The sequence below is a fragment of the Lepisma saccharinum genome, chromosome 20 (assembly GCF_977018435.1).
Source record: "Lepisma saccharinum chromosome 20, izLepSacc3.1, whole genome shotgun sequence".
NCBI classification, from domain to species: domain Eukaryota; kingdom Metazoa; phylum Arthropoda; class Insecta; order Zygentoma; family Lepismatidae; genus Lepisma; species Lepisma saccharinum.
In genome coordinates, this window is record NC_139248.1 from 69,654,336 (window position 1) to 69,666,985 (window position 12,650).

The 12,650-nt window shown below is 36.9% G+C and overlaps 1 protein-coding gene across 3 annotated transcripts in view; it reads right to left on the reverse strand.

Annotated features, from left to right (window-relative positions):
* The window catches only part of Pten (phosphatase and tensin-like protein), a 70,736-nt gene that overhangs the window by 16,721 nt on the left and 41,365 nt on the right, over positions 1–12,650 (reverse strand). For all 3 annotated transcript variants that reach the window (XR_014443820.1, XM_083141590.1, XM_083141589.1), the window contains exon 9: positions 11,999–12,185. Coding sequence is in view for 2 of the 3 variants with exons in the window: in XM_083141590.1 (XP_082997716.1) it covers positions 11,999–12,185 (187 nt within the window). In the remaining variant the exon portion in view is untranslated. The remainder of the gene's footprint in view (positions 1–11,998; positions 12,186–12,650) is intronic.

The following is a 12,650-nucleotide window of genomic DNA, read 5'->3' on the forward strand; positions in this document are numbered from 1 at the left end:
AACCCACATACAAGTGCAGGTTTGCAGTGATTTTGCAAATATAATAATGACATTTATAAATCAAAAGTTGGTAACAATATATAAAGCATATATTAAAATACAGGGAGAGGAGAAGGTACTCTGTGACCTACAGTTTCCACAAAACAGTCTGTTACAACCAAACGACAGTGGAGGGCGAGAAATTAGAAAGAGCCACTTGGAGAAAAGCATTCGTTATTGGTACAAACAATTTGGCTAGGATTGTCTGTGAAAAGAGAAATCAAGTGACCGACCATCAGAGTAGAACAAGAGTGTGGACTAGGTCTGCAAAGCCCATACAAATCGATAAATTTGGCAAGTCAAGAGATTCAACTGTTTCGAGAATTGTCTAAAAATGTCTACCAATAAAGCCACGCCACTTGCATATGCTGCATTACTTGAGTCTATCCCAATCTCTTCAGATGCAGTCTTATTGAATTTTGCACTCTTAGTGGTGAAGTATGGAACCGGTGGTCTGTGGAACTATTCAAATAAACACTTGTGGATATCAGGCACAGGTAAACACCCATATAATGACAACATGCTCTGTAAGTTTCCCACAATAAAATCACGAAACCAGGGAGTACCTTCTTTAATAACCCTGTACATATACTCATCTCTAAAATTTAAATAAATCTGAACAGCATGTTCCATGGGTTGCTTATTGGTTTTATCTACCTTGAGATTGCTTGCTTGATGTTTCAAAGTTTAGAATATGTTCCTGCCAACCTAAGACATGTAGAAAGCTGGACACAAGTGCAGTTTATGGAAGGCTTCCCACTTCATCTACAATGAGGGTGAACCACTTCTTGTGGAAAATACAGAAATGTGTGTGTGTAGAGAGAGAGTAGGGGTTATGTAATTAATCGCGCAACAAAGATCTGGAGAATACCATCAATTTTTTCCACAGTTAAAAAGGACACAAACTTTTTTAGCTATAGGAGGATTGAGATCACCACTTTTAATTGCATTCTCAACAGGATAGAATCCCTCACAAAAAATTAGAGAAACTGACACCAGTAACCAATCTTTCCTGAGGAATGAATGACTGTTTGTCAGGCCATCTGCAAGAGACCAATTTTAATGCCCTTTTCTCTGTGTTTATTCATAAAACAACATTCTTTTTCTCAGCATACTTCTTCATAAGTTTCACTTTCACTAAGTAGTCGTCATATCCCACACAATCCAGGAAACTTTAAAAAAATCACCAAGTGCAGCCAAGAAAACAAAAGAATACTGACATTCCTGACCATCTTTCACCCTTGCACTCAACACTTCTGCTTCCTCTACCCTCTTCACTTGTCATTACCCTGTTTTTACCTTGATAACGTTAGCAGGAAGGCAGCAAAACATTCACTACTTCCTTGCTGAATTTATTTAGATAAACCTGGTTCTACATAGGTAAAGAAAATAAAAACCTCCTTTCTTTGATTAAATAAATGGTAAATTTAGGTTTGATCTAGATTCTGCTCTTTAGCTTTTGAGATGCCGAAAACAACATCTAATTTGCCATTTGTGCTTAATGTAATCTCTGTGGTGTAAATTATCTCAAAAGAGGTTGCTAACAGAATTAGAAATATTCACAGCATTTATGACTCAGAGACAAAACACACTTTTGTCCTTTATGTCAGCCTATAGAGTTCTGCAAGGAGAGGATTTTGCTTAAGCACCAAATAGTTTGCACAGACGATGCTAGACAGCATACAGAATTGAGAGCTTCTTCACTCGAGCGAACAGGCAAAATGAGCAATACACGAATAACTGTGATTTGTCTGTGATAGGTGGGCCCTCATGGATCATAAAGCAAGAGATGCAGTGAAATTGTGCACGTAGTCATTATATCATCTTACCAATATACAGTGCAGAGGCATATATTCTAGGCTATCTGCGAAGCCCAGGCTCAGAAGGGCAGAAAATCGATCGGAAAATGTGCATGAAATTGTTCATTTTAACCTTTACTCCCCCGATGATACCTTATGGTATCTTGGTGCTCATTACGAAATGGATGTGCTTTTTGGACCTTCATACTCTTATGCTTGGGTGGACACTCTGACACAGGTCTGGAGCAAGCCTGGAAATTCACATTGATGACCAACCTCCCCCCTCTCCTTCTCCGCAACATATCCATGCCACATTTCCGAACAGACTTTCACATTTTGGCTCATTATTCAACTTATAGGGCACCCAGAAACATGAAACATGTTTCATTCTTCTTGAAAATTTCCATTCTTTGAAAATAATACTAAGGTTTGCGTCTTCCCCCAAAAATAGGGGAAGAAGAAGGGGAAAACTCCACATTTTAATGTTTTTTCCATTGAAATTCGGGGGTCGTGCCTCCCCTAAGCCTCCTTCCTCGGCCCAGCATTCTCAATTGTACACTGTTGCATGCGCTCTTTTAGCTGCAAAACAAAAGTTATCCGAAGTAGATTGCTCCCATAGTGTCCGAGTTACAACAATTTTCCTCCAAATAGTGTTCGAATTTAAAATTCCTGCCGACAAGCCCGGGCTTTCGTAAACCTACTCGGGAGTGTAAAGGTTAATAAGAAGATGATGGCGTTTCAGGAGTTGGCACACTTATTTCATAGAAGTTGATACACTAATTTCTTACAAGTTGGCAATCTTGCCCGCTTTCTTTGAACGTGGAAGGAGTCCTGTGAGTTTAGGATGGCAGTCTTCTAGGAAGGAGTCCCGTGAGTTTAGGATGGCAGACTTCTAGCAGGAATTCTGTCAGTGTTGCGAACCCCCTGTTCCCAGCGTGGAACTTCACAGGAACGGGGAATTTTGGAGCGAGGAAAAGGGAAACTGGTTGCTTGTGACAGAGAAATTTCCACTCTGGGCCAAGCACACCACTTGCAGCCAATTAGGACAAAAGGGAGAGGCCACTGACCTCTTCAAACAGCCAGAGTAGATGCGGGGGTGAGGGGAATTTGGGGAGTTTGTTGGCTGTCCGTTTATGGTTTATGCTTATGACCACACCTAAAAATAACTGAACTGACTGCGAACTGACAAAGGACAGTTGGCAGGTACTCTTGTTCTGTAGTTCAAGTGGAATCGCATTGAGTTCATTTCCTTGGTGCGCGGAACGTTTTCCTTTCAAGGTTGGTCACCGAGTAGTGTGGGGAGTGAGTGTGTGGATATATTTTTGTGAATGATATGTGCTGTGTTGAGTAGTGAACTAAATGAATGACATAATTAACGAGCAATTTACTAGACCTATAGTTTAATGTGGGATCCGAACCACTATGTGCCTCTACCGGGTATCAAACCTGAGACTCCTTTGTTTCAAGGTGACAACGTTGCCACTACACCAACGAGGAGGCTCCAAGCTTCAAATCGTGAAGATATGTAGGACTCAAGACACTCCAAAAGAAATATACAAGGTAAGAAGTTTGTTATATATTTTATTCTTGCGTCTAGCCCTACATAAATATTTCATCTTCTTCTTCTTTTCCCTTATGCCCACTTAGGCGTCGGGTTAAATATTTCATGATATTTCAAAATCCCTAAAAATGAACAAGACACCTCTCCACAATCACATTTTTTGTCTATTCGAACATTGTGATACAATGAGATATTCCGGATTCTGTGCCCAGTATATGCCACTGACAGAGTGATATATGAAAATGGAATAGATGATAGTGGGCTGAAACTACCAAGGTGCATATTTAACATGTATGTGCCTACAATTATTGTCCCATTAAAATGATATTCCACTGCATATGTCCCATGAAATACTCTATCTGGCTACAAACTCTTTTCCTAATTTATTCAGAGATGTTTTACTTAAAACATTTGGAAGAATTCATATACATAATTTCAATCATGTGTTTGCACCACCCTTGCCCTGGGGTGTAATGGCTTACTGAATCATTCAGGTAGACCAGGCTACGCAGGAGTGAGTGTGGAAAAAGTGGATTACAGGATGAGCACTTGCTATGTCACAAGGGGCACACAAACTGAGCATTGGTAAAGTATGAAAAGAGAAATAAAAATAACTTCAAACAATTCTCTTTACAGTAACTACATTACCCTATCCTCTTCTGTTTATAAGTACAGGGTGTGGCAACGTAACTTCCTTTTTTGAAATACGCGCCATGCAGCCTGTAGAGGTCGTAGCAGGGTGGGAGTGGTCTCATTCGACAGGCGCGAGTCTAAAGTTTCGTTTGCATCCCAGTCAGTCACCATCATGAGTTGGAACAGTGAGGAGCGTGCATTTGCCGTCGAGGCCTACTTTACGAACGGATGTTCTGTTATCGCAACCCAGCGCACCTTCCCCGATTTGGCTCCTTTCAATTTTTTTTTGTAGGTTTTTTTGAAATCCCGTGTTTATGTTACCCGTCCAAGGACCCTCCAAGACCTGAAGGCCAACATCCATCAAGAAATTGCCAACATTCCCGCTGATATGCTGGTTCGAGTCATGAAGAACGCCAGAAATTGGCTTCTTCAGTGTATGGACAATGGCAGGGGCGTCACCTCCCTGATATGATTTTCAAAACTGTGTGAAACATAACTTTAGATATGTACCTACAGTGTAACAAACCCATTAAACAATTCTAATTCATCACATGGGTTTTATTGCATTCTGAAATAAGGAAGTTATGTTGCCACACCCTGTAGTAAACCTGATGGCTAGGGCTATTTATTGGGAAATGTGTGGTCAGCACAGAAGTCCCTTCGCTGCTGTTTTCTGGCTTTCGAGACCCCGAGCCCGCTACTTCTTATCAAGTAGCTACCCAACTGTCTTCATGATGCTGGATCAACACTGGGGATGGCAACAAAATCCAGATAACAGATATCCAGATTTCAAATTATACAACATCCATTTTGGATTCAACAGATAATCCAAATATCTGGATAATGTGGATACTCAGATAATCTGAAAATCTGTATAATCTAAATATCCAGATACGTAGCATGGATATCTGGATAATCCAAATATCCACATTTATTTATTTACTTACAAGTTTGTTCACATGGTGAATTTAAGGTATTAATGCCTTCTCTTCCACTTAAACCATTAATTACAGTGATCATCATTTTTCATTTTTGGTCATCATTTTTCCTTACAATTAAAAATGAAAAAATATAAATGAAAAATAAGGTAATAAAAATAAAATACACATAAAATAAAAGTAAATACAGTTTGCATACGAGTTTTAAATGACTCGAGTTTTAAATGACTATCAGATCTCTAAGCCAAATCATCTTTTGTGATAATATGCTGTGGATTATCTATTAATTACAGTGGTCATTATTTCTTACTAATACAATGAAAAAGATAACTGAAGAGAAATTAAAAAAGGAATACCGTTTCTATGTGTGGACACAAACACACAAAACAGTATGGATATCTGGATAATCCAAATATCCAGATAATTCGGATATCCAAATCGTACTCACTTGGTGAAGGATTTGTAGAAAATCTGTACAGTGAAATACGAAAATGGTAAATACAAGAATATGTGGATAGCCCATAAAACAGATTAAATGATAAAACTGTACGGATAATGCACACATTCGGATATCTGGACATTTCGGATAATCTGAATATCCAGATACCAATTATCTGGATAAATTGGGAAAATCTGGATATCAGATATCCATATAATTTGGATATCTGGATATTCTAAATCTGGATAGAAAATTATCCAATATCCAGATTTACCATCCCTAGTCAACATGGGACATTGATCGTAGACACAAGAACCTATGCTAATGAAGGCATTGGACCAGAGCTACAGGGTGAGCCGTAAAGGTAGCGGATGTTATCAGAAAAAAAATCCATATCAATCCACTACTAGAAAAAATCCATCAAAACACCACTCAAAAGAAATGTTTATGTTCACAGCAAAAAAACATGCAAGTACTGTGAGGATGAAGTTATCCACCTCATTCAATTGTGCTGACTTGCATATAATATATTTAAGGCATTTTGCATACACTTCATTTGTAACATGAATTCAGACTGACTATAGTGGTAAAACGTCACTGGGGTATGATATGAAGTGCTTGTGGTAGTAATTCTGGAGCACGTCGTGACATATTAGCAAGTTTATCTGTAAGGCCCGGATATTTATGTAGACAAAACATGCAAACTAAGGCCCGGATATTTATGTAGACAAAACATGCAAACTATGTACATAAATATGTAATACAGATACTCACGTTTTCTGCGAAGCAGTTTTAAGTAATTTTCTATTAATTTCAGTAGCCACTGCCACCATCCTCGTTGGAATTTGTTATGTCGTTACGGAAAACATGAGTACCTGTATTATCTATTACCACGTCTCTCGTTCCCATAGTATGAATAAATATGTAGATAAATCGACAAAATATGCAAGTAACAGGTGCGGCAGTGAAACGGGCGATTTGGCAACCCTGGAAATAGCAAGTTACGTAAGGAATCAGATAACGGGAGTGGTGCCAACTGGACAACAAACCTTTGCCATTGACACTGATATCGGTGTTCAGCCGAGATGGCGTCGTGGACCGGTGAACAACGCGATTTTGCCGTAAAGGCGTTTCACAAAAACGCTGCGCGGCCACGTAGCTGTCGTTGTTTATATTAAAATGTTTAATGTGTGCATAATTTCTCATTTGTGCGCTATTCTTTACGTTCCTGGCAGTAAAATAGTAATTATACTAAATTAATTACTCAATGTTATATTGTAAGAAGTATCTTGAAATAATAAAATTGTAATGTGCTAATTACGTTGGGAAATTTATAATCTGATAAACTGATAATGTGGATGACAACAGTTTTGAGTACCGTGTGGTCAAATATTTTCACCGTGAGAGAGGCATTCAAATTTCTACAATGCTGAAGAACATTATCATTGAATGAACAAAATAGTTTGTTGAGGGAAAAAATAAATTGCACATTTAATGCAACAATACATTACTTCATAAAGAAATAAAAGAGTGCTTCTGCTTCAGTACATGCCATGTTAATGCACAGTAAACCACTAAATACATTTGTAGAGATTCTTTTTTTTATTGTCAGTTTCTGATTTTTTGGAGAAATCCAAATTTGAATGTTTGTACCACAATTATAGCTTCTTACTCAATGAAATATCAAAAAGATGGCCAAAATACTGCATTTTATGTAAAAATATGTAATAAACCTCAAAATATGTAACATGAAATTCACATAAATTGTTCCTAACATCGTAATTCACCAATATTTGTAGTTTTTGCTTGGCTACTTACAAAGGAAAAAATATGCAGTAACATAAAATGCCAAGCCCTAGTTATGAGTCCATCCTGGAGTATAAATCAACAGTGCTAGAAGCTCAGACTCCAGTAAAGTATATCTAACATCTTCGTATCTGGGTGTGTTGCATAACTGAATGCTAGGACAAAAGCGGTAGTGGAAAAATGTTGCTTTAGTGCTGTAGTGAGGGAACACATAGATTACTTGCCTCTATCATGATCGAACGTGATCCTACGGATCCTCGTTAACAGGGACTCAATCCTAAAACATGCAGAAGTCAATAATCAATTTTCTGATGTTTCATTTTGCACTCATCAAAGCATGGCAAGGATGTTAGCAAAATAAATAAGAGAGCAAACACAAATAAATATCTATACCGTACATGCTAACCACTACAGCACTGAGGCAGAATGTTATTTTGTGTGCCTGTCAAAATATTTACATATACAATACATACTGAGAGACAATTTAGCCATGAAGAGATTTGCAAGGTTTTGGTACCTTTGTAGGTACCTGAATCATTATATATACACATTCTACTATGTCTACAATAACCTATTTTCATTAGGGATGGGTTGATATGAAATTCTGGCCACTAGACACCGATTAAAGCATACAATTTACTGACACGGATATGCCTATGGGACTGGACCTTTGAATCATCTGTATTTCTAAGAACTGCGAATGTAAATATCAGCTTCATGTATGTTAATTTCAACAATATTGTGTTTACATTTTATTTTCATTTCTGTTCAACTTTTACTTTTGAATTATAGAAATTTATCGAAATATGTTATCATACATTACCTACCCTACCCCAACCTAACCAAAATCTGACATAACTCCGGATCACACTGACATTTGTACAGTTACTATTGAGTGAAAAAAATGTTTTTCTGTTTTTGAGGAAATGACTACCAACATTATCATTACACCACCCTCAGAAAATATTCCACCTGATATAGGGATGTAATATCTCGTGTGAAAGAGCTCTTCAAGACCTTTCCAACATCACAATTGTATATTTTGCACCCATCTAATTTTCGGAAATAGAAAGGATATGAATCTGCAACTTTGCCTAGGTTCTTATTTTCCTTTCAGTAGACAAATTTCAAATGAATCAAAAAATGTAAGGTTGAGGACCTTGTTGATTTCACATGGAATGACCCTCCTATATTCTGACAGAGTTGCTGCAAATTGTCTCGGCTGACACGAAACATTATACAAAAATTGTCCCGAAATATTATAAAGATTGTAGCACACAAAACAAATAAACAGAGAACGATACGAAACACTTCAAAAGTTTGTCCAAGCTTTCGACTCCATGCAAGTGGCTTTTAACAAGAATGTTGCCGGCACATGGCCTTAAGGCTCAGCTAGACCTTTTGGCTGAAACTATTTTTTTCAAATTTTCCTCTCCTTTTGAAAAACTGTTATGGTATTCAAAAATCTGTTATTGAGTTACTGTTTTAAGTCCACTTTATGCACAGGTAGATTAATCAGGACTGGACCTACTTTAAAGTGGGAACCAAACCACTGTGCAATGTGTCTCCACAGGGAATCTAACCCAGGGCCCTTTGATAACAAGGCAACAACATTATCGCTACCTCTCCTATCGAAAAAGCACTATGATATTCCAAAATCTGAAATATTAGATCAGCTTAGAATTCCTTCTAGAGCATTCACGTGAATTTTCATGTGATTTACTTATTCATGTTGATGCAGGTGTGACTCACGTAGTATAAATTATCAGTACAATATAAAAAAAGATTTTATAAAATACTTAAAAGTTGGCGAGTATGTGATTTACGTGAAACTACGTTTCGGGATATAACTAATCCCTTCATCAAGTGGACATACTATGTCAATTAAATTAGGACATTGGTTGCGTCAGACATGGCGTGGATCAACAGGTATGGTAAAAATAGGTAAAAAGGTTAAAAAATGACTTCACGCTGCTGATACTAAAGTAATAAAAATTAAGGTATCACTTGCGCATCGAGCCATGACATGATAGTAGAAAGGGTTTCTTGGAGGTAGACCAAACTGAAGACAATGTGATCAGCACCACACGCCAGCCACCTATACATATCAACGTTGCCTCCATGTACTCATTGGTCAGGTGCTGGGTAAGCTCCAGAGCTGCTTCGAGTAGCTACATCTTTCTGCAATATCTCATTAACACGGCAACAGCCATAAATCAGTGAAACTTCAATTTTATGTTTCTCAGGGGATCAAGGCGGAAATGCAGGAATATAAAAAAGCCTCGGAAACACATTGCTGTGTAAGGAAAATGAAGGCAGAATGTATTATATGGGAAAATGTTAAATCCAGGTTAAACAGTTCTCATTTACATCATAATGATTCATCATTTCAGTGTGATTGTCGGCGATTTAAAGTAGCGATGAGACACTCACTAATTCTGAAGCCAATCACATTATGTATAAGCATCCAGTGAATAGTGCCATTTGACAAGGACTGAAAACAGTTGATTTGTGATAGTCACTACAGTCCCACCGCTCTCACATCCCGTGCGGGAACTGCCTTTATGGCACTGACCCCTCTGTTGCCGCATTTCCCTACGAAAGAACTCACGGTCAAACAACCAATTAGGCCTAGTGCTTAGGCAAGATCAGACAATGTTAAAAATCTCTCTCTCCAAAGCAGCCAGTAGGGAAATAGAATTTTGTCAAAATAACAGTACTGCGCTGTGAATGGTCACCTGTTCCGACGATGCCCAGACATTAGGGGCATGCATATTTCGTTTTTGACAAAAACACAAATCGTGAAGTAACACATAGTAATATTAATTTTTCATGTTTTTGAAAGGTGTGAGGTGCATTTCGCTACAATGTTTTGTCACAAAATGATGCAAAATAAACTCTTAAACAAGAAAAAATTAGGTTTTTATTCACCATTTTAACACCAAAATGTCATCTTATATAACACCTTGATCCCCAAGATGACGTTTTGTCCCAAAATCTTGATCTATTTTTCACCATAAATATGTGGCAATAGTAGTCACATACTTATGGTGTACAAAAGATCACGTTTCAGTACAAAAACTGGGCACACTTCAGAATCAAGGTGGTATATGATATGGCTTAAGGTGAAATCACACAATTTGAGAGGAAATAGCAAATTATTATGTCTTGATAAGAACTACAAAAATAAGAAGTATGTTCTGTATAAACAGTTATAATTTGAATACCAAGAGATAGATACTGAATAGTTGTTCATACAATTTTCAACTTCATACACAAGGATAATTATTTAAGAACTCTTTCATAGTTTTATAGTTCAAAATGTATCAATTGGATATTTTAAATGAATTTTTTGTAGTTTTGGGTACCTTGTAACTTAATGGATCTTTTTAATACTGCTGTACTAAGGCTGAAAAGCTGTTCTCGGCAGTTATAATAAAAAAATGTTAATAATATGCAGTAAAATGACATTCCAGTGTAAAAATGATGGATATAATTTTATATTTCATTTTATAATTATATTACACAGAATAAAAATTTCCATCTAATAGCATATTTATGTAGTTATCAGAATATTAAGTTTATTCCTGGGTAAAGAAGCCCATTTTTGCGTCTCAATTTTTTTTTTTTTTTTTGGGTAGAATTAATCAATTTTCTGTGATTTTGCAAAATTCACATAATTCAGACTTTAGAAAATGCTGTGTTAGTGATTAAACTCTACATTATGTTTTTCAAGAGTTTAACTTGCATTTTGCATCAATTTGTGGTAAAATGTAGTTGGAAAATGTATCTCACCTTTCAGAAACAAATAAATTAACATTACAGCATGTTATTTCACATATCGTGTTTCCATCAAATGTAATATGCATGCTTCTACACACGCCAGGGCTGATACTCTTCAGTGATTCGCACCAATACCAATGCTTGAAAATTGTAAGAATTCAAAGAAATTCTCAGTATTTACAAATTGTAATGTGGAAGTTGCCCACTGGAACTATGCCAGGGGTAGACGCAGGATGCCTGGTCACCATGGCAAATTTTCACACGGCAACTGAACTTTCAAATTCAGTTCTAAAACATACTTTGTCAAAATTTTGACTTCCCTTATGGAAATGGAAATTTAAATCATTAAATCAGGTTAATAAACATGCCACTATGAAATTTTGCACTGTGGCTAAGCGAATTTTGAAATCTGCAGCAATTAGTAGTCAGCCATTACGTTAAAATGTATTTCATAGTTACTCATACAATTACAGGTAGAGCCATGTATACAGAGTTCTTTAAGAAGGTCACTCCAGTGCAAGAATTAATTACCTTTAATCCAATAAACTAGATGTTTTAAGGACACATTTCAAAATGTGTAGGTTTATCTTAGAAAATTCATGGTTTCCTCAGTTCATACTGTATTTGAAAAAAAATGATGGTTCCTGACAAAAAAAGGGCAGGCTTCTAAATTATTTTTAGTTTCGTCTACCTCCATGCCATATTAATCTAACAATGTTTTCCTTTTAAATATTCACATTTTCACATGAGACAATCAATTAAACACAATCTGTCCCCAATTGAATAATTTCAATTTTCATCAAATCTGAGAACCACATTCATCATTTTTAAATGTGCAATTGTGCACAACCTAGAACAAGGATACATAATCTTTGCTTACGCACTAAAGTTCTCTACAACTTCTAATCTCTTTGAGCTACTCCACCAAACCATACACAACCAAAATAACAAAGAACTACAATTTAACTAAAGTAATTTCAGAAATGGGTATGTGACTTACCTGATTCCCATCCCTCCTCTTCTTCATCTGATGACGAAGACGACGACGAAGAGTCTGAAAAATCAGCATCTGATGACTCGCTACGAGTTTCCTGGTTTGGTGTAGGTGCTGGAACATTCCATTGTGGACCTGGTGGATTCTGAGATACTGATTCTGGACCAGGGTGTGGGAGGAGGAACATGCTCACCTATAAAAAATATGAAATCTCAACTTTAATGCTTGTCCATGAACACAAATTAATTAATAAGTTTGGTATCAATGGTAAAATTCATAGCAGAAAGACAGTTGAAATGGCCATTTTAAAATAAAAAAACATGAATCACATTTTTATTCACCTATAGTTAGGGTCACATATTTCTCAACAAAAAATCAACATTTCAGTAAAAAAAAAACTAAGCACATTTCGGGATCATAAGCATTATGTAAAATGGCATTTCATTAAAAGAGTGAATATAACCCTATTTGATTTAAAAACTACACTTTCTACACAAGTCCCGTATCATGGCCAGTGGTTTAAGGTGGCATTCTTTGGGTTCCATCTATGGGATGCATGTAGGTTCAAGTCTCCTGGGGGAAGCGTAACATCTTTTCTCCTGAGATTTCGGCCAATGCATGGGACCGGTGGACATTCACCATCGTGAAGAAATTGGGG